Consider the following 23,918-nt stretch of genomic DNA (forward strand, 5'->3'; position numbering starts at 1 on the left):
TAGATGGTTTGTCATAGTTTGTGCTTTTGATTAAACTGCACAAGAAATCCACGTTTGATACAGAAAATAATGAAATATAGATGCAAAAGAGAAAACCCAAAAGCTAAAGTAAACTTACATTCCTCCACAGAAATTCATTTTAATATTTTATTATTAATTCTTCTTGTTTTTCAATGCATTTATTCACATCTAAAAACATTAAGTAGAAAGGGATATGTATGGATGTTTGTACTCACATGACACCTTTTCTAACCAGTTTCAATGAAAATATTTGAGGGGAAAGTAAGACGATTTAATTTAGCTTCAGGTAGCCTCAAATTCATTACATAGCTGAGCTGGGTCTTGGCCTTATGATCTTCCTGACTTGTCTGTTGGGTTCTGAGATTAAAGGCATGCACCACCACAGGGAGCAGCATGTTTCCTTTCAACTTCCATGTCTCATAATGGGTTACTGGAACAACCTTTCCCTTTCATCTTCTTTAAAGGAAAGGCATCTGAAAGCACAGTATGACCTTTTGTAGAAAGAACCTGAGCCAGGACTACTGAGTATCCTCTATCATTTTACTTTCCATTCCATTTCAATCATTGGACACAAATCATAATTACAGCCATTTTGTTGTGGTAAATATTATTTGGGGATTTCTAATCCTAACCTTAATCCTATCACCTAATCTGATCTATCTACACAAACAACACTACACAAAGTGTAGAAGGAAGAATCCAACCCAAAGAGATTAATGATAGACATGAAAACACAGGTAGTAAATAATCTTGTTATCTGCAAAAGAAGGGAAAGCACACACACACACACACACACACACACACACCAAACCACCACCACGACCAGCAGCAGCAGTAACAAGAACAACAAAATATCAAAAAATAACAATCACCTTTCATTGACTGTCTCAATATAAAAGACCTCAGATGACTATAAAAAGACACAGGCTGACAGAATGGATGCTAACACAAACATCCTTCTATTGCATATAAGAAATATAGCTTGGGCTGGAGAGGATGGCTCAGTGGTTAAGAGCACTGACTGCACTTCCATAGGTTTGAGTTCTATTTCCAGCAACCACATAGTGGTTCACAACCATCTGTAATGGGGTAAGATGCTCTCTTCTTGTGTGTCTGAAGAGAGCAATGGTGTACTCATATACATAAATAAATAAATCATTATAAAACAATAAAAACTGTAAAAAGAAAGAAAAAAGAAAGATAGCTCAACATTAAGAATAAGCATTACTTTAGTGTAAAGGGTTGTAAAAAGTTATTCCAAAGAAATAGACCAAAGAAGCAAGGTGGTGTAGCCATTTTAAAATAGTTTTAAAAAATCAAAAAAAATTGGAGAAAGATATGACATATTCATCAAAGGGAAAAAATTACCATAAATGACAATTCAATTTTTAACATCTTTGCCTCAAACACATGGTCACATACCTTTGTAAAATAAAAAGTTTTAAAATAAAAATCACATGATTACCTTCATACATTTTACTTGGAAATTTCAATACTCCATTCTCACCAATGGATAAATTCTCCAGACCAAAATTAAACAGAGAAATACTCCAGCTAACTGATAGCATGAACATGAATCCAGCTGAAATTTGGAGAACATTCTACCAAAATATAAGAGAATATATTTCCTGCTTAGCACTTCATGAAACTCACTTGTGAACGGCAAACATATTCAGACATATTGCAGGTCTCAATACATACAAGAAAAGCAAGCTACCAACATGTATCTTCTCAGACCATCATGGATTACAGCTGGATATCAACAAAACCAGAAAGAACACAAAGCTTACAAACTCATGGAAGCTGAACACCTCACTATGAATAAAAAATAGCTTAAGACAAACATAGAGGAAGATCTTAGAGACTTTCTAGAATTCAAGACAAATGAAAATGAAACATGAACAATTTTACAGAATACAAAAAACATGAAACTAGTTCTAAGATGAAGGTTCATAGCACAAAATCCCTACATGAAAAATCTGGAGAGCTCTCATACTGGCAATTCAACAGCACACTTTAAATTCTAGAACAGAAACAAGTGAGCAATGAAAAAAGGATTAGAGATCAGTAAATTATCAAGTTGGGGGCTGAAATAAACGAAATAGAAAGAGAAGAATGCAAAGAACTAATGAAACATGGAATTGGTCCTTTGAGCCTTTTATTAGATAAGACAGTCAAACCCTTGTTAAAAGATGGAAAATATCCAAATTAATGAAATCTAAAATGAAAATGGGGACAAAATAACAATGAAGAAATCTAAAGAATGGTAATGACATAGTTTTAAAAAGCCTCAACTCAATCTAACTGGAATTTCTAAAAATAATGGAAAATTTCCTCAATAGGTTCCTTTTACCAAAATTAAATCAAACTAAGATAAACAACTCAAACTGCCTAAACACATAGAAAAAGTGAAGTCATTACAAGTCTGCCACCAAAAAGAGCCCAGGGCCATGAATTTTAGGGTAGAATTTTACCAGACTTTCAAAGAGGAGTTCATGAGAATACTCCTCAAAGTATTCAACAATATAGAAAAAGAAGAAACTTTAGCCAATTTGTTTTGTGAACCCATGGTTACTCAAATATCCAGGCAATATACTCAGTAACAAATGAGAGTTATAGACCAATTTTTCCTTAAAACCAAATTTAATGTTAATTTAATAAAACAGAAAAATTAAAATAAAATAGAAACCATGTCAAAAGTCCATTCACCATGATCATAGGCTTCGTTCAAGAGGTGCAGGGATGGTTCAACATAATGTGATTAAAGTATAAAGTATAAAGTATAAGAAAAAAAGTTATAATCCCCTAGATGATGAAATTTCTCTGATATTATTTAACCCCACTGTATGATAGAGTTATTGGAGTGATTAAGGATACAAGGAACATACCTAAACATAATAATGTCACTTTACTGCAAACCTATATCTGACATTAAATTATGGAGAGAAATTCTAATTAATTTCACTAATTCACAAAGAAGAGAAGGTGATCCATTCTCTCCATATTTATTCAAAATACTATCTAAAATTTTAATGTTAACTAGTCCTATATTGAAATTACAATTTAATGTTACCTAGTCCTTTCCTGCCATTTACAATGTACTGTTAACTAGTCCTATATTGCAATTTACAATTTAATACTAACTAGCCCTGTATGGCAATTTACAGTTTAATGTTAACTAGTCCTATATTCCAAGTCCTATATTGCAATTTACAATTTAATGTTAAATAAGTTAACATTAAATTGTAATTTTAAGGAGGAAGTAAAATTATCTTTATGTGCAGATGATAAGATAGTAAGCATAAGTTAACTAAAACTTCCCAAAGGCAATTCCCAGAGGTGATAAACACTTTCAGCAAAATTGTTGGATACACGATTAACCAAAAACGAAAAAGAAAAACCAGTGGCCTTTGTATGTACAAAATAGAAAGACATCATAAAGTTTAAACTGATGGTTGACGCTTGTCAAATTTTGTTTCTACATAATGAATAATCTTGAGTAACTCAATGTGTGTTGGGTAAGATCATATGAATTATTTCTTGTCACAGATTACTTTTGATATTATTGAAGGTGCTCAAAGACTATTGTAATATACAAAGTCTTTAATAGATTGATTACTTACTAAAGAGTTTAGTCTTATACAAAGATATCAGAAAGTACAAGACTTTAACACATTGACATTGTTTATGGGGTTTCTCGCATTATGACTTTTTCTCATGGTTTCTAGGACGACTGCCACATGCAAAGGCTTTACCACATTGCTTATTCATAGAATTTCTCTCCAGTATGTGTTCTTCTATGTTCATAGATGACTGTGCTGTGAAATGGTTTTATCTCATTGATTACATTTGTAAGATATGTCTTCAATATGTGTTTTGCTATGTATTCAAATATGTCTATAATATACAAATGTTGGGAAGAAGCAAAAGAAACTTGCCCTAAGGTCTGCCTTTTTGTTACCACTCTTCATTTAATCATAAACTGAAACTAAGTTTAAGTTCCAGGTCATAGGGGACCTGTGTGCTTAATAATATCTGACCAGCTTTCATTATTCATGTTTTCTTACCTAAAACATAACAACTGTTCCTAACCATGATTTCTGTTATTCATGTTTTATTCCTCAAAATACAATGCATGTTTCTAACCACAAAAGAAGAAAAGGCTGTGATAGTGTCCGCCATACAACCTACATTCTGTATCATTTGACATAGAGTAAAACAAACAAACAAAAAAAGTGCTTGGGAGAATAATGTAGCTGTAACTTGGCACAGGACTTTGTGATTTTGACTTTTGGAATCTATATAACTTTCTGGTTCAGGTTGGGGCTGAGCCTGGAGTATTGCAATTAACCTTCTGAGTGTAATTTTGTGGCCCTGAATTATCAGCAGTGACTTGATTACAATGAATTCTATTCATTTGCCTTGTCCTGTGGTTGAGTTAGTTGTGTTGGATCTTAGTGGACCCCATGATGTAAAGGCATTAGCACAGTATGTAACCACTTTCCAGTATGAATAGTTTCATAATGATGAAGACTAAAGAGGTGTGCAAAGTCTTCATTATACAAAGCATGTCCATTAGGATTCTGTGGGTGTGTCCTGAGTCACAGAGAGCATGTTTAAGTTGCAGGGGTGTCCTGAGACACAGGGGGATGTGTGTAAAACTCAATGGGTGTGTCCTGAGACACAGGGTGCATGTTTGGCACTCAAGAGTTCAAGAGTAAAGAGTCACAGGGGGCCTGCTTAGGACTCAGGATGTGTGTCCTGAGTCACAGTGGGCGTGCTTAAACTGTAGCATGTATTCTTTCATGATAATGAAGACTAGAGAAGTGTGCAAAGATTTGACTTTATTAAATATACTCAGGGTTTCTGTCTTAGTATTTCCATTGCTATGAAGAGAAATCATGTACAAATCAACTCCTATAAAAGCAACAGTTTAATTCTGACTGGCTTACAATTTCAAAGATTTAGACCTTTTTTCTCATAGCAGGAAGCAAAGCAGGCATGGTAGAAAACATGATGCTGGTGAAGAAGGTTAGAGTTCTGCATCTTGTTCTAAAGGCAGCCAGGAAGAGACTGTCTGCCAGGGAGCTAGTAGGAGGGCCCATTCTGCACCATGTGGAACTTCAAAGCCCACCTCCACAGTGATGCACTTCCTACAAGGCCACATCTCATAATAATTTTCTCTTCTGAGATTCATCCAATCATATAACTTTAATCACCTATACTTTAAAATAAGAGCACATAATATCCATCCAAATTCACAGGACATAGGTCACCATTACTAATCAACATTGTGAGGAAATACTGGGACAAAAGAAGACCAAAAGCCAGCAAGGAAATCTCCAAACTCTGCATCTCCATGTCTGATGTCAGTCTTCTTCAGATATCCAACTCCTTCCTGCCTCGCTCACTGCAACACAATTCATTCTCTTTGGCTGATTTTCTTTCCTGAAAGTAGTTTTCCTGAGAAGGTATCCCACTGATCAGGAATGTAAAACTCTTGGGGTCTCCAAAGAAACTTCAAAATTACAGCTTCTTGTTCCAGTATCTGGGATCCATTTATGATCTTCTGTACTCCTCAAAAGAAGCTGGGTCTCTCTCCAGATCTTCTCTCTATAGGAGACTAGATTCTGCTTGACTGCACTCAACTGCTGCTGCTGTTCTTTCGGCTCATCCCACAGGACTGACATCTTCAACATGCTGGGTTCTTCTGTGACAAACATTCTTGACTGCATTCCTCTCATGCTCCCTTCATGGTGCCAAGACACAGCTGCACTGCATGAAACACTCATGCCTAAAAACCAGTGCCACCTGGGTGAGTCTTACCCAGGACTGAGTCAAGCTACACCACAAGGACAACCTAGGCTACCTCTGGAATACAACTTTTTTCTCCTCTTAGAAAATACTTACCAGAAGATTTCACCTCAGTGGTGCTGGTTTCTTCTTCATCCCCACTAATTTTTTAACTACAGCCAACCAGCATCAATTGTCTCAGTCATCCCTTCTATTCTTTCCTCTAAAAGCAGAACCACATGGATAAAGCTCCTGAGTTCCTCTGCTTGCTGGGGCCCAAACATCGCCCCTTCCATTACTTCATCACCAGCTTTCTAGTTTTCAACAACTTCACTGCCTAAGCTCGGCTGTGCTTGAACTTGCTCTGTAGATTAACCTTGAACTCAGAGATCTGCATGGATCTGTCTTCTGAATGCTGGGTAATACATGTGTAACACTTTGCCCATACCTAAACTTTTCCTTACTTAAAACGTGTTCTGTACCAGGAAGACTTGAATCAGAGATCTGTTTGACACTCATCTCCTGGGAGTTAAAGAATATACCACCATGCCTATGCTTAAGTATTTTATTTTGTATCTTAAAATGATAACCCAGAATAGGAATCACAATCCATCAATTGTCAATTTCAAACATACTGGTAACTCTTGTGTCCACATGAAAACAATAACTAGGTAATAATAATGCCTAACACGATACAGTTCTCCTTCATACAACTTCACATCCATAAGTTTACATGGATGGAATCTTGCCCTAATTTCACCATTTCTTTATTACCATTGTGTATCTTTGGTCACAGGATTTACCTTCATTCAACTTCCTGGTGAGGCTTTCTCTTTTGACCTAACATTTTATTTTTTTTTCTTTCTAAGATTACTATGCTTGCTCAAAACAATCAGCATGAGACTAAACATAGGTCAAAGGTTTGCTTGGCTTTCCTGAGACTTCCTTTGTCAATGCAATGAACATCAACCTCCTTATGTAATCCTACAGAAAAGGGCAAAAGGCAGCAACATACTTCAGCAAAACATCATATAAACTAGATACAAATTTCAAATCACCCTTAGTACATATGTGTTTCATATTCCTACTAGGATGGCCCATTAAGTTCCCCTTAATGCATATACAAATCCAAAGTCTAAAACTCCACATTGTTCCATAAAACAAAACAAAAAAACCATAGTCAGGCCTATCATAGCAATGCTTAAGTCTGGGGTAGCAACTTCTGTCTTAGATAAAATTTCCATTGCTAAAAAGAGATTGTAACCAAGGCAACTGTGTTAAAGGCAAATATTTAATTGGGCCTTTCTTAGCAAGAAGGATGTCAGCATGCAGGCAGGCATGATGCTGGAAAAGGAGTTGAGAGTTCTGCATCTTTATGAGAAGGCATCCAGGAAGAGACTGTCTTCCAGCCAAGTGGTAGGAGGGTCTGTTTTGTACTAGCCTGAGCTCCAAATAACACCACCATAGTAATTCAATTCCTTCAAAAAGGTAACATCTCCCACAAGGCATATTTCTTAATATTGTCATTTTTTAGGGTCAAGATATTTAAATCTCCACAGTTTATTTCTACTATAAATTCATGCTTTTAAAAATGATTAGAATATTCAGGGGCTTTATCATGTTAATCACTTTCAGATGGTTTCTCTCTCATATGTGTTCATTTCACTATTCAGAAACCACTGTGGCATGTAAAGCATTTCCCAACTTTAGTACAATCAAAAGCTTTCTGCTGAGTTTGTGTTCTTTTATGTCTTTGGAGACTACAGAGATATGCACAGCTTTACCACATTCATTACATTTGTTAAGGTTTCTCTAAAGCGTGTGTTCGTTTAAGTGTTTGGGGAGTACAGTTACACTCAAAGGCTTTATCGCATTGACTACATTCATAAGGTTTCAATCTGCACATTTTCTTTTGTGTATTCAGAGATGACTGTGTCCTGGAAAGGCTTTACCTCATTCATGACATTCAGTTTCTCTCCAGTATGTGTTCTTTTATGATATTGGTGACCACTTTGATATCAAAATGCTTTACCACATTGATTAAATTCATGTCTTTCTCAAGTATGTGTTCTTTTATGTCTTTGGAGATGACTGGGCCTTGCAAAGGCTTTACCACATTGATTACATTCATAAGGTTTCTCTCCAGTATGTGTTCTTTTATGATATAGTAGACCATTGTGACATGAAAAGGCTTTACCACATTGATTACATTCATAAGGTTTCTCTCCAGTATGTGTTTTTTTATGATACTGGAGACCACTGTGACATGAAAAGGCTTTACCACATTGCATTCATAAGGTTTCTCTCCAGTATGTGTTCTATTATGTCTTTGGAGACCACTGTGACATGAAAAGGCTTTACCACAGTGATTACATTCATAAGGTTTCTTTCCAGTATGTGTTCTTTTATGTCTTTGGAGATGACTGTGACATGAAAAGGCTTTACCACACTGATTACATTCATAAGGTTTCTCTCCAGTATGTATTCTTTTATGAGATCGGAGATGACTGTGCCATGAAAAGGCTTTACCACATTGATTACATTCATAAGGTTTCTCTCCAGTATGTGTTCTTTTATGATATTGGAGATTACTGTGACTTGAAAAGGCTTTACCACATTGGTTACATTCATAAGGTTTCTCTCCAGTATAACTTCTTTCATGCCTGCAACAGTAATGGGCACATGTGAAAGCTTTAACACATTCATTAGCCTGATCAATCATTTTGTCAATATGAATAAATTTTACAGTTGGTCTAATAATAAAGAACACTCAGATCATAAGGTTTTATCACTTTGATGTTCACGGTTGTACTTGCTCACAGTTGATTGCTTTACCTCATTGAAAATGCCTGTGATGGTAAGGGCACTTACTACATGGCTCACATTTATAGCCTCTTTTTTTATATGAGATTTCTATATGATGTATTTCACATGTCTGAAGAAATACGAAACAACTCAGAGCATTACAGCACTGATAGCATTCTTAGTTTTTCCTGTAGTGTGAATCAAACCACAGGAGCCCTGTGAACCAGGATGAACAGAAGAATTTCCAAACTTCTAGTACCTATGGAGATTTTCTGCAATGTGACATTCGCAATGTTCCCAGTAAAGTCAGAAAACCAATTAACTGCAAACACCTATCATATTCAGAAAGTCTACCAAAGGCAGAATGCTATTCTCATTGTTCTGAAATAGATAGAGGTAAGTTGTTCCTTTTAGTATCTCTATGCTCTCATGGTTTCATCCATTCTGACAATTGATACACCCATTTAAAGAGCAGAGCAAATGAAAGGTTTCCACATTGAATTCACATGCATTGACTTTTGTTCATTGCAGACATGATTAATGTTTCTCCAGGACAACATTCTTCACTCTCATAAACTGACCTCACAATAAACTTAAAAATTTCTGTACAAGAATATGAGTATCACCAACTTTATCATGGAGTATTTGCTTATTAGAAGGTTATGGATACAAGTTTATCAATATTCAATGTGTAACATCTAAATATTATGAGACTATACAAATTGGTAGTTCCATAATATGGTTTTAATGGAGATAAATATCAAATAAAGAAATCTCGTAAGGCATTGTTTCCTTCTCTTCTTTCTTACAGAAGTGCCTTGCAAACACCAGTCAGATAACTGACATTGAGGTACACAGTTTTGGAAGAATATTATAATCATAGCTACAATAATAGGACTGATATTTTACACACTTGCCTTCCTTTGGAGCTTCCAGATCATATGAAAATTTTCTCACAGGCATATTTGTATCAGCTTAAATATTAAAATTACCTTTCATGACTTCTAGAAGTTTGACGTTGCTCTTCCAAATAATAACCTATAACACAGTAGCAGAAAATGAATGATATGATATTGGAATTAAGCAAAATTCAAGTTACTCTGAATTTTCACAGCAATAAACCTGATTTATTTAACTCAATATTACTTGTTCTCTAATGAAATAAGAGATTATCAGTATGCAGAAACATTTTTTTTATATTGAAAAGCAAAAGGAAATTCACAGACTTACCTATAGCAGTGAGGTTCCAGTAGTTCTCAAGCATCACATCTTTGTAAAGTTTCTTCTGGGAAGGATCCAGCAAATTCCACTCTTTGGCAGTGAAGTTCATGTGCACATCATCATAAGTCACTGCTTTCTAAAATATACCATACATGTGTACAACACAAAGCCTGATACTGACATCACTACAAAGTAAATGTATGCTTCCTAGACAATATAATCTTATAATTCACATGATTCCTCCACTTATTTGTTCACACAAATTATAATCACTATGTCAGTTTAGAAGAAACTTGAAATATTGATACTTGAACCATTGACACAGGGTTCACCTGTGTCACTCCTGAACACTTAGAATAGGATATAGCCTTGCAACACAAATTGCAACTGAGAGGGATACGCTGGGGGAAACAGATCAACTGTACTGAGCACACATCTGAAAAGCTGTATGAACAATTACTAACTATAAAATTGATGAGCAAGATGCATATATTTGCTCATGTCTTTAACCACAGAGGTACAGGCAGGTGTATGTCATTGAGCTGGATGCCAGCACGGTCTATCCATTGAGTTTCAGGACAGCAAAAGTTACATGTTAAGAACCTCACTGTGCTACAAAAATAAATCAGGAAACAAAAATGATAGAATAAAGTGACAGTTCTTTACTGAAGTCCCTGCAAAGAATTATACATTCACTGCAGTTCTGTATTCATCCTGCATAAACATGAAGTGAACCAGTTCAAACAGCAACATTAATTAAATTTTACTAGAAGTGAATTCCTGTTTAAACAGTTAAAATAAACATGAAAATATTATTAATGTATATGTTGATCAGAAATAAAGAACATAGTTCAGGAGATATAGCCCAGGAGTTGAAAGATCTTGCTGGTCTTCCACATAATGGTGGTCAATTTCTAGCATACACATGTGGACCAACACCTGTTCATTTCCTCAAGATCAGGAGTTCTGAGGTCATCTTCTGACAATAGTAAAGATGAGGCACACATGCATATTCATGCACACATGTATAATACACTTATTTATTCAAAAATTTTAGAACAAACACAAGAGTGAGACAGAACATCATACACCTGCAATTTAATGACTCTGAAGAATCAGATAATATTGATGACATGAGCAAAAGCCATCTGGAGAAACAGAATATAATCTATATATTTTGCCAAATTTCAAAATGAAAGATGTGGATGAAGAGCAGCACAAAAGCATGTGCTTATTGAACAAAAGCATTTCAGGGGGCTTATTTGGTTTCTATTTCTACAATCAGGACAGAAAGGGCTTCACAGAAAAGTTTGGTCTAGAAAAACAAAAACAGAATGAATAAAGTTAAAAAATATAAAACCACCGGGTTTGCAAAAATAGCATAGGATTGAACAGCAAATGTGTGCACAGTATCTTATGTGATTGAGGGACAGAGTCCAAATGGGGAATGTATGGGAGCATGAGAAGAAAGCTGAAGGATCAGATTCAACCACATCACTGGAGACACCCAGAACAAAATTTATCCTGTCTAAAAGAAATGCAGAGGTAAAACTGGAGCAGGGATTGAAGGAATGGACAATGAAAACTCTTTCAATTGGAGACACACATTATAGACAAGCTCCAATCTATGACATTATTAAGGATACTCTGTGATGCTCCCACACAGAAGCCTTGCATAATTATCCATTGAGAAGCTCCACCCAGCAGCTGACTGAAGCAGAAGAGGAGATCCACAGTCAAAAATTACATAGAACTTGGTAACTCTGATGGTAGAGTTGGGGAAAGGATTTAAGGTTCTGAAGAGGATAGGGACTCCACAGGAAGACCAACAGGCTCAACTAACCTTGATCCTTGGGGACATTCAGAGACTGAGTTACAAACAATAACATATAGAGACTGGAAAAAAGACCATGGTCCATAAGTAGCAGATGTGCAGCTCAGTCTTCATGATGGTCCTCCAACTACTGTAGCAGGAGCTGTTCCTAAAGCTGCTATCTGTCATTGGAATCTGTTCCTTTAACTGGGCTGCCATATCTGGCCTCAGTGGAGATGATGCACCTAACCCAATAGAGACTTGATGCACCATCATGGGTAGCCAGGCGCCCACACCCTCTCAAGGGACAAATAAGTGATATTGGAGGGACTCTTTGAAGGCAGGTGACCTAGAGTAGGGACTCTACTAAGTTCATAGCCATTTTATTTATAACAACTTGAAAATGGAAAGAATCCAGATGCCCCTCAACCAAAATATGAATATAGAAAATGTGGTTAATTTATAAAAGGAAAAACTATTTAGCTGTTAAATACAAGGACATCTTGAATTTTGCAGGCAAATGGATACAGCTAGAAACTATCATTCAGAGTTAGGTAACCCAGACCTAATAGCACATACATGTATGTACTCACCTACAAATGTATAATAACCACTAAGTAGAGGAAACTCACACTACACTTCATAGACCCAAAGAAGCTATACAAGGGAAAAGGCCCAAATGAACATGGTTGAATCTCACTCAAAAGGGGGAATAAAGCAATAAAAGAAAACAGATGAATGAGAGAAAACTGGATGTTCAAGCAGATAAGAAAAAGGAATGGGGGAGAACCAGGAACAGGTGTGGTGAGAGACAACAGAGGGCCAGAGGGTGAAAATGAATCAAAATCTGCAGCTGGCTGGGGGGAGGGGGTACATTTAGGATGTGTCAGAGACCACAAATTGGAGGACAACAAGGAGTCTAAGGTTGATCTTAGTTGACATGCATAGCAGTTAGATATGGATGCAGAAGAGACCACATATGCAGTCAGGCAGGACCCCCAGTGGGGAGTTAGAGACACCAACCAATCCAAATACCTTTCTACCCAAAATTTGACCTGTCCACAAGAATGCAATCTACAACATAGATTCCGTACAACAGCAAAATAACCCTTTGATACCATCTTGTTGTTGTTGCTGTTCTGACTTGTTACTCTGCTGCTGTGATTGAATCATCTAAGCAAAACCATCTCAGGTAATAAGTGGTTGTTGTATATGGTTCTGTCAGATCACAGTCCATCATTTGGGAGCTTAGATTAGAAACTGAAGGCAAAAGGCATGGACAAACACTGTCTCCTGGCTTGTTCTCTTGCTTGGTCACTGTCTAATGCTCAGCCTGCTTTCTCATCCAGCACTGGCCTACTTGCTTAGGGATATTGTCAGCCTCAGTGGAAGAGCCTTCCTAATCAATCATCAACACTATCTCTCACAGACATAGCAACCAGCCATTCAGATGAGGGCACACCCTCGACTGAGGATCCTTCAGATGACTGTAGCTATGAAATATTGAAAATTTAAGACAACTATGACACAGACACAATAATAAATGAGGAAGTTGTAACAACTGAAAATGAATGAGCTAACCATATCAATCACAAGGGCCCCGCTACCACAAGAGGGAGTTGGAGTTGTGGCTGAGTAAGGACAAAATAGGAAGGGCACCTGGCTCAGAGCACTGTAATTGGGGGCTTAGAGGATGTGCTGACCTGGGGTGAGTTTCTTTAACCATGGGTTCACAGGCCAGTGCTACCAAAGAGGTGGCTAAAACAGCTGGAAGGTAGACAGAAAAGCAGATTGTCCCACACAACTGGAAATGGTCACCAACAAGACAAGACCTCTTGTCCAAGGAAGATATGCTAACTTTGTGAGACTTGATGAAGAATGACTTTCCATCTTATGACAGCTCCAAGTTCAAAACTATAGTCACATATGAACTGGGCAAAGGGTAGTTCAGGAGTTGGAAAATGAGATCTTTGTCTTTCTACCCTTTAAAATAAGGTAGGCAGAGCCTGATTTTGCCCTAGATGCTGTCTTGAAGAGCTCTCTGTCATGGACTAGTCAATGGTCCTGTTGTTAAGGATTTAACCCAAGGTGTGTGGCTAGAAACTAAATTGACTAGGGTGGAGTCTGTCTAATTTCCTCAGTCAGAGAATAACAAATTGCAACACACATAGCAGACAGCCACAAGGGGGGCGGTAGAGGCTACCCAGCACATTCCTCCACTTGGACAGAGGACAAAATGAAGATAGAATGGCAGCTGTGAGCCCTGTAGCAGGGCTCCAAGTCTTCCCAAAAATTAATACCAGAGGATCAACATCCACTATACCAGGCTCTGGAACATCTTTGAAGCACTTTGGGGCTGCGACTCTCCAGCGTATCCACTGTAGCAGGGTTCCAGGTTCAATTTAGTCATCTCCCTCCACATATACTCAAGAAAAACCTGAAAACCAAGGCACACAGACTCATATCTGGCAGACAAGCCACTGACACAGAAACAATGGTGGATATTAAAAACTGGCCTTTCATTCCTTAAGTTGGGAGTCCTGGGTGTCTTGGGGTTCTAGTCAATGCACTAACATGTTATGTCCAAGTCACCGAGACCCCAATGACCAACAAAGAGCCTATTGTAATGCAAACACATTGAGGTCTTTATTATGAGCTCTGTAATAAGAATGCTTGCCAGTCAGCCTCACATGAGATCAAAACTGACCGACCAGGTCTAGGGGTGCTGGGTATTTATTGCAGTTACAGTAAAATTGGGACATTAACATAAAGGTCAGTAACTTAATATTTTAAAAATTACATGACTGGCATAATCTGCAGGAACCAATCAAAGGGGCAAAATCATCTGACAACCATGATGGGTAGGCTAACTTTTTCACTGTAAGGTATATTAGTTATCTATACCCTTCAGTTGTACCTTGACTGGCTGTTGACAAGGGAGGTTTGTCATAGGATGTTTGTTTAAATGGACTTTGTGCACTCTCTAAAAAAAACTGATTGGGCTTTACAAACTCATCTTTGTGCCTGAGGTCCTGATTTTTGAAAGATGCTCCTGTTCAACCACAAGCCATGCATGGCAGTAGAAAAGGTAGTTTGTCCAAAGACCTACCTCACTATCTGTTACTACACTCTCTGGAAATGTTTTTCTGAGCAGGTACCCCACAGCTCTGGAATTTCAAAATATTAGGGTTTCAAAGGTAACTTCAATATTACAGCTTCTTGTTCCAGTATCTGGGATCCACACATGATCCTCTGTGCTCCTCAAGAGATTGGGTCACTTCACCAGCTCTTCCATCTATAGCACTGTAGGTTCTGGTTACTCTACTGCTGCTGCTGTTATTTCTGCTCATCCCATGGGACTGACATCTTCAATATGCTGGGTTCTTCCCCTTCGACTAGAATTCACTGTGTTCCTGTCATACACTCCCTTCACTATGCCAAGCCTTAGCTGCTCTGCATGAGATTCATTCATGCCTTAAAAACCAATACCACCTGAGTGATTCTCACAGATGATCAACTCCAGGTGCACAAGGTACAACCTTGGCTATCTCTGGAACACAACATCTGTTCCTCTCAGAAAACACTTACCAGAAGATGTCACCTCAGTGGTGCTGGTGTCTTCTTCATCATCATCACTAATTTTCTAACTACAGCCAACCAGCATCAATTGTCTCAGTCGTCCCTTCTATTCTTCCCTCTAAAGCAGAGCCACATGGACAAAGCTGCTCAGTTCCTCTGCCTGCTGAGGCTGGAACATGGCCCCTTCTATTACATCATCACCAGCTTTATATTTTTCAACAACTTCACTGTCTAAGCTCGGCTGTCCTTGAACTTGCTCTGTAGATTAACCTTGAACTCAGATCTGCATGGCTCTGTCTCCTGAATGCTGGGTAATATGTGTGTAACACTTTGCCTGTACCTAAGCTTTTCTTTACCTAAAACTTGTTCTGTACCAGGAAGACTTGAATCAGAGATCTGCTTGATGCTCATCTATTGGGATTTAAGGCATGTACCTCCATGCTTGTACTTAAGTATTTAATTTTAGGTCTTAAAATGAAAGCCCAAAATAGTAATCACAGTCCATCTATGGTCAGTTTCACACATACTGGTGACCCTTGTGTCATGAAAATGATGACCAGGTGGCAATTGAAAGATATAAAAATTTATAAAGGGTATGGAAAGTTTGGATGACCCCCTAGAGCTGAGCCAAGAATGCAGGCCAGCCAGTTCACTAGCTCCAGCTTCCAGGAACCAGCTGACCACAAAGAAAGCAGAACTAAAACTACAGGTCAGCTGGGGTCGTTGCAGGAACTGGCTGACCACAAAGTAGATGGTTGAGGAAGATTCAATTCCTGAGAAAAACATGTACAAGATGTTTCCCACATAGGGGACTGAATAATGGGCTGGGACTGTCCACTATTTTTATTATATTCTTCTTTGGTTTCCCATTCACACCCCTGGTTTGTGTTTTTTTCATTTAAATTCCCTTCTCCCCTGGCCTCGATATCAACACCCCTCATTATGAGTCTTGACCTCAGCCTGGCTGATTCCTGAAATAAAGTCTTTTTCTGTTTGCTGGCCTCGATCTTCCAAGACTAGAGTGAGGGTCTCCCCTTCTGGGGGTCTTTCAATAAGGCCCAACACAATACAGTTCTCCTTTATATAAGTCTGGGGGCATGTCCATAGGTCTGCCAGCCAGTAACTGGAGGCATCTCCAGTCATGCCCCTGCCTCAGATTCACAGGTGCCTCCACGCACTCACTGGTAGCCTGGAACATCTGCTTCCACCCACCTGACACTGTACCTGGAAGCTCCGGTCATCTCCCCATTCTTTGGCAGCGGTGATTGGATCACGTTGCGCGGTTTGTGACGTCAGAAGGAGCCCACTGATGCCACCGGGACCCCCGTGCTCCTCCCGTATCACCACAGCAGTGGCAGCGGAGGTTTCCAGGCTGAAATAAGTACTTACTAATACCAGTTTTAAAACACAAATAAACAAACAATTCACTTTGTTTTGTAAAAAAAAAGTAGGGCAAGTACAAAAAACAAAACACTGCCCTGTTCAATGTCCTTTATATATGTAGGTTGTCAAAAGAATCTGTAGCCCAGATTAAAGGTGGATCTGAACATCTCAAAAGAGCAAGATTAATAAAGGGTTTCTCACTTCAACAGTTGTAATTAAGAAATATGCCCCACAACCAGCAGGATTTCATTTAGGGTTAGGGGATTAGACAGTCATGGTTAGGATTAGGATAAGGGTTTTTAGAATTAGGTTTAGGAGGTTAGGAAATTCAGAGGTGAGGGTTAGGATATGGTTAGGCTCAGGGTTAAGGTTAAGGTGACCACCACTGCCCGGCAGAAATTAATTTTAATATTTTATTATTAACTCTTCTTGTTTTCCAATGCATTTTCACATCTAAAAACATTAAGTAAAAAGGGATATATACAGATGTATGTACTCGCCAGGTGGTGGTGTTGCATGCCTTTAATCCCAGCACTTGGGAGGCAGAGGCAGGGAGATTACTGAGTTTGAGGCCAGCCTGGTCTTCAGAGTGTGTTCCAGGACAGCCAGGGCTACACAGAGAAACCCTGTCTCGAAAAACCACACACACACACACACACACACACACACACACACACACACACACACACACAAACAGATGTATGTACTCACATACCACCTTCTCTAACCAGTATCAATGAAAATATTTGAGGTGAAAGTAAGACGGTTTAATTTAGCTTAGGCTAGCCTCAAATTCATTAGACAGCCGAGCTGGGTCTTGGTGTTATGATCTTACTGACTTATCTGTTGGGTTCTGAGATTAAAGGCATGCACCACCACAGGGAGCAGCATGTTTCCTTTCAACTTCCACGTCTAATAATTGGTCACTGGAACAATCTTTCCCTCTCATCTTCTTTAAAGGAAAGGCATCTGAAAGCACATTATGACCTTTTCTAGAAAGAACCAGAGCCAGGACTACTGAGTATCCTCTATCATCTTACTTTCGATTCCATTTCAATCATTGGACACAAATCATAATTACAGCCATCTCTGGGTCTCTTGTTCTGGAGGGTGTCCCATGATGATCTCCTGGCTGGGGACAGGGTGAGAGCAGGGAGGGCTCACTACTGTCTCCACGCTGCCTCCAGCCTGCATCTCCACTGTCTGTAGGTCTCCGGCCTGATGCAGGAGGTTAGGTCCAAGGACACAGAGTGTGGGCAGGAGGGGAGATTGCCTGCTCCCACTGCCACCTCCGCTTGTTCACTGCTGCTGTCACTGACCCATCTCTCCCAGGTGCTGCCCTGTCTCTCCATGCTGAGCTGGTCCAGGCCCATGCTGGGCTGCTAAGGAGCCAGCTGGCAAGGAGGTAGCTTGGTGTTTCAGGCAGGTTCCAGGAGAGCAAATCTCTTCCCAAGTGTTACAGCTCTCATGACAGAAACTCTCGGACATCAGGATGATTCTTGAACACTTTACTTCCCCTAAATAGAGCCCTTATATACAGTTTCAGGGTGGGTTAGGGTCTGGCAGCAGATGACGCCTATTGGCTTGGCCTGGAAGTTTGGAGATACCCCATCTGCATGTGGAAAAGCCTGGGGCACTGTTCCTTGTGACTGATGACCATAAACCTCTCTGTGACAGGGATTGTTGCAGGGCTGAAGCTGAGTGAAAAGAACCAGGGCCTGGGAGCAGAGGGAATTCCTGCCATCCAATAATGGTCTGGGGTTCCAAGCTCCTTCTCAACCAAGCACCCAGCTGTTTCTCACAGCCCACCACCCTACAGCCATCTTGTTGTGGTAAATATTACTTGGGGATTTCTAATCCTAACCCTAACCCTAACCCCTAATCTGATCTATCTACAAAAACAAACCTACACAAAGTGTAGAGGGAAGAATCCAACCCAAGGAGATTAATGATAGACATGAAAAAACAGGTAGTAAATAATCTTGTTATCTACAAAAGAAGGGAAAGCACAAACACACACCCCAACACCACCACCATGACCAGCAGAAGCAGTAACAACAACAACAAAATATCAGGAGATAACAATCACCATTCATTGACTCTCTCAATATCAATGACATAAGATGACTATAAAAAGACACAGGCTAACAGAATGGATGCTAACACAAACTTATCCTTCTATTGTGTATAAGATATATAGCTTGAGCTGAAGAGGATGGCTCAATGGTTAAGAGCACTGACTGCTCTTCCATAGGTCTTGAGTTCTATTCCCAGCAGCCACATGGTGGTTCACAACCATCTGTAATGGGGTCTGATGCCCTCTTCTTGTGTGTCTGAAGAGAGCAATGGTGTACTCATATACATAAATTAAATAAATAAATCATTAAAACATTAAAACTGTAAAAAAAAAAAAAGAAAGAAAAAGGAATGATAACCCAACATCAAGAATAAGCATTACTTCAGTGTAAAGGGTTGTAAAAAGTTATTCCAAGAAAATAGACCAAAGAAGCAAGCTGGGGTAGCCATTTTAAAATAATTTTTAAAAAATCAAAAAATTGGAGAAAGATACGACATATTCATCAAAGGGAAAAAACTACCATAGATGACATTTCAATTTTTAACATCTATGCCTTAAACATATGGTCACATACTCTTGTATAATAAAGAGTTTTAAAGTAAATATCACATGATGACCTTCATACATTATACTTACAAATTTCAGTACTCCATTCTCACCAATGAATAAATTCTCCAGACTGAAATTAAACAGAGAAATACTCCAGCTAACTGATAGCATGAACATGAATCCAGCTGAAATTTGGAGAACATTCTACCAAAATATAAGAGAATACACCTTCTGCTTAGCACTTCATGAAACTCACTTGTAAACTGCAAACATATTCAGACACATTGCAGGTCTCAATACATACAAGAAAGACAAGCTACCACCATGTATCTTATCAGATCATCATGGATTACAGCTAGATATCAACAAAACCAGAAAGAACACAAAGCTTACAAACTCATGGAAACTGCAACCTCACTACTGAGTGAAAACTAGGTTAAGACAGAAATAAAGGAAGAAATTAGAGACCTTATAGAAGTCAATGCCAATGAATATGCAACATGCAGAATCTTATGGAACACAAAGAAAATGATACTGTCTCTAAGATGAACGTTCATAGCACAAAATCTTTACATGAAAAAAATTGAAGAGCTCTCACACTGGCAATTTAAGCGCATACTTTAAAGTCTAGAACAGAAAGAAGTGAGTGAGCAATGAAGAAAAGAAGTAGACATCAAGATATTGTCAAATTGGGATCAAAATCCATAAAATAGAAAGAGGAGAATAGAAAGAATTAACGAAACGTGGAGTTGGTCCTTTGAGCCTTTTATTAGACAAAATAGAAACACTTATTAAAAGACAGAGAATATCCAAATTAATGAAATCTAAAATAAAAATGGTGACAAAATAACAGACAATGAAGAAAGCCAGAGAATGGTAAAGCCATAGTATTAAAATGCCTGTACACCACCAAATTAGAAATTCTAAAAGAAAAGGCTAATCTCTTCAATTTGTTCCACTTACCAAAGTTAAATCAAACTAAGGTAAATAACTTAAACAGACCTAAACAATTAGAAAAAGAGAAGCCATTACAAGTCTGCCAACAAGTAGAGTCCAGGTCCATGAGTTTCAGGGTAGAATCCTACCAGACTTCTAAAGAGGAGTTCATGAGAATACTCCTCAAAGTATTCAACAATATAGAAAGAGAAGAAACCTTAGCTGATTTTATTTTGTGAACACATGGTTACTCAAATATTCAAATAATATAAAGACCCAGCTACAAAAAAAAGAATTACAAACCATTTTCCCTTAAAACCACAGATGCAAAAATATTTAATAAAATAAGTTAAATTACATAGAAAACACTTCAAAAGATCATCCTCCATGATCAATGAGGCAGGCTCCATTAAAGAGATCCAGGAATGGTTTAATATAATGTGCATAATGTGTAAGAAAATAAAATGAGTGTTCATCTGATTAGATAATGAATGATTCTGTGACAATATTTAATCTCACTTTATGATAAAGTTCTTGGAGTGATTAAGGATACAAGGGACATACCTAAACATAATAATGTCACTTTACTGCAAAATTGTAACCAACATTAAATTAAATGGAGAAACATTCATATTAATTCCACTAATTCACAAAAAAGAGTAGGTGATCCATTCTCTCCACATCTATTAGAAATACTATCTAAAAGTTTAGCAACAGCAATAAAACTGAAGAAGATAAAGGTAATACAGATTAGAAAGGAGAAAGTAAAATTATCTTTTTTTTTTTTTTTTTTTTTTTTTGGTTTTTCGAGACAAGGTTTCTCTGTGTAGCCCTGGCTGTCCTGGAACTCACTCTGTAGACCAGGCTGGCCTTGAACTTAGAAATCCACCTGCCTCTGCCTCCAAAATGCTGGGATTAAAGGCATGCACCACCACTGCCTAGCCAAAATTATCTTTATTTGCAAATGATACAAGTGGACCAAAACTTCCCAAATGTAATTTCTAGAGCTGATAAGCCCTTTCAGCAACATTGTTGGATACATGATCAACTAAAAATACAAAGAAAATGCAGTGACATCACAAATGACTTTGCAAGTGCAAACAAAATAGACAGACATAATAAAGTTTGAATTGATTGTTGATGCTTGTCACATTTTTTTCCTCAGAATAAATAACCTCCAGTAACTCAGTGTGTTGGGTAAGATCTTACCAATTTCTTTGTAGTCACAGATTACTTTTGGTATTCTTGAGGATCTTCAAAGACAACTGTGATACACAAAGGGTTTAATAGATTGATTTCATGCTGAAGACTTTACTCTTATATGATACCAGAAAGTACACAACTGCGGGGCAGTGGTGGCACACGACTTTAATTCCAGCACTCGGGAGGCAGAGGCAGGTGAATCTCTGAGTTTGAGGCCAGCCTGGTCTACAGAGTGAGTTCCAGGACAGTCAAGGCTATACAGAGAAACCCTGTCTCAAAAAAGCAAAAAAAAGTATACAACTTGAACACATTGACTACATTTATGGGATTTCTCTGCATTACGACTTTATCTCATGGTTTCTAGGACGACTGCCACATGCAAAGGCTTTACCACATTGCTTATGAATAGCATTTCTTTCCAGAATGTATTCTTCTATGTTCATAGATGACTGTGTTGTGAAAAGGTTTTATCTCATTGATAAAATTTCTATGTATATCTTCAATATGTGTTCTGTTATATATTTAAATATGTCTATAATATACAAATGTTGGGAAGAAGCAAAAGAAACTTGCCGTAAGGACTGCCTTCTTGTTACCAACTTCCATTTAATCATAAACTGAAGTTAAGTTTAAGTTCCAGGTCATAGGAAACCTGTGTACTTAAAAATATCTGACCATCTTTTATTATTCATATTTTGTTACCTAAAACATAACAACTGTTCCTAACCATAATTTGTTATTCATGATTTATTTCTCAAAATATAATTCATGTTACTAACCACAAAAGAACAAAAAGTTGTGATAATGTAGACCATATAATCTACATTCTGTTTCATTTGTCATAAAGTAAAAACAAAAAATGTGATTGGGAGAAAAATGTAACTAACTTGGCACAGGACTTTGTGGTTTTGACTTTTGGAAGCTATATAACTTTCTGGTTCAGGGTAGGGTTGAGGCTGAGGTATTGCAGCTAAGCAATAATTTTGTAAGTATAATAATTTTTAAGTATAATTTTGAGTTCCTGATTTATCAGCAGTGACTTGATTACAATAAATTCTTATCATTTGCCTTGTCCTGTGTTTGAGTTGTGTTGGAATTCAGTGGACCCCATGATATAAAGGCTTTAGCACAGTATGTAACCACTGTCCAGTATAAATAGTTTCATAATGATGAAGAATACAGAGGTGTGTAAAGGCTTCATTATACTAAATATGTCCATTAGGACTCTGTGGGTGTGTCCTGAGTCATAGAGGGCGTGTTTAAGACTCAGGGGGTGTATCCTGAGACACAGGGGGATGTGTGTAAAACTCAGTGGGCATGTCCTGAAACACAGGGTGCATGTTTAGCACTTAGGAGATCAGTCCTGAGTCACAGGGGGATGTGCTTAAAACTGAAAGGGCATGTCCTGAGTCACAGGGAGCATGTTTGGGACTCTGTGGGCATGTTTAAGACTCAGGAGGCACAGGGCAGTGGTGGCTGGTGGTGCATGCTTTTAATTGCAGCATTTAGGAGGCAGAGGCAGGCAGATTTCTGAGTTCAAGGCCAGCCTCGTCTACAGAGTGAGATCCAGGACAGCCAGGGCTACACAGAGAAACCCTGTATCAAAAAACAAAAACAAAAACAAAAACAAACACACAAAAAGACTCAGGAGGTGTGTTCTGAGTCACAGGGGGCATGCTTAGACTCTAGCATGTATTGTGCAAAGGCCTGACCATATTAAATACACTCACAGGGTGTCTGTCTTAGTGTTTCCTTTGCTATGAAGAGAAATCATGAACAAGACAACTCCTATAAAAGCAACAGTTCAATTGGGACTAGCTTACAGTTTCAGAGAGTTAGTCCTTTTTCATCATAGCAGGAAGCATGGCAGGCATGCAAAAAAACATGACGCTGGTGAAGAAGCTGAGAGTTCTGCATCTTGATCCAAAGGCAGCCAGGAAGAGACTGTCTGCCAGGGAGCTAATAGGAGGGTCCATTCTGCACTGGATGAAACTTCAAAGCCCACCCCCACAGTGATGTACTTCCTCCAACAAGGCCACATCTCATAATAACTTCCTCTCACTCCCTGAGCCAAGCATATTTATACTACCACATTCCACTGCCTGGCCCACATATGATTGTGCAAACAAATGAGTGTATGAAGACCATATTTAAAAATAGCATAATACAAAATATGTGAGGTTCAAATTAAAAAGTCCTCATCATCTATAGAAGTTTAATAAATGTTGAAAGTCCAAAGATCAAAGTCTCTTCTGAGATTTATCCAATCATGTAACTATAATCCCCTATACTTTGAAAAAATAGCACATAATATCCATCCAAATTCACAGGATATAGGTCACTATTACTAAATGCCTTTGTGAGGAAATACTGGGAAAAAAGAAGACCAAAAGCCAGCAAGGCAAACTCCAAACTCTGCATCTGCATGTCTGATGTCAAGTGTTCATCAGATCTCCAACTCCTTCCTGCCCTGCTCACTGCAACACAATTCTTTCTCTTTGGCTGATTATATTTCCTGAAAGTAGTTTTCCTGAGAAG

The 23,918-nt window shown here is 38.2% G+C and overlaps 1 protein-coding gene across 1 annotated transcript in view; it reads right to left on the reverse strand.

Annotated features, from left to right (window-relative positions):
- Nucleotides 1-23,918, reverse strand: part of LOC143437292 (uncharacterized) — an 85,898-nt gene that overhangs the window by 26,414 nt on the left and 35,566 nt on the right. Inside the window, exons 6-7 of the mRNA XM_076922102.1 lie at nt 16,457-16,620; nt 8,096-8,581 (exon numbers count right to left, since the gene is read on the reverse strand). Coding sequence (XP_076778217.1) covers nt 8,096-8,581; nt 16,457-16,620 — 650 coding nt within the window. The remainder of the gene's footprint in view (nt 1-8,095; nt 8,582-16,456; nt 16,621-23,918) is intronic.

Source organism: Arvicanthis niloticus, chromosome Y, assembly GCF_011762505.2.
Source record: "Arvicanthis niloticus isolate mArvNil1 chromosome Y, mArvNil1.pat.X, whole genome shotgun sequence".
Classification (NCBI taxonomy): domain Eukaryota; kingdom Metazoa; phylum Chordata; class Mammalia; order Rodentia; family Muridae; genus Arvicanthis; species Arvicanthis niloticus.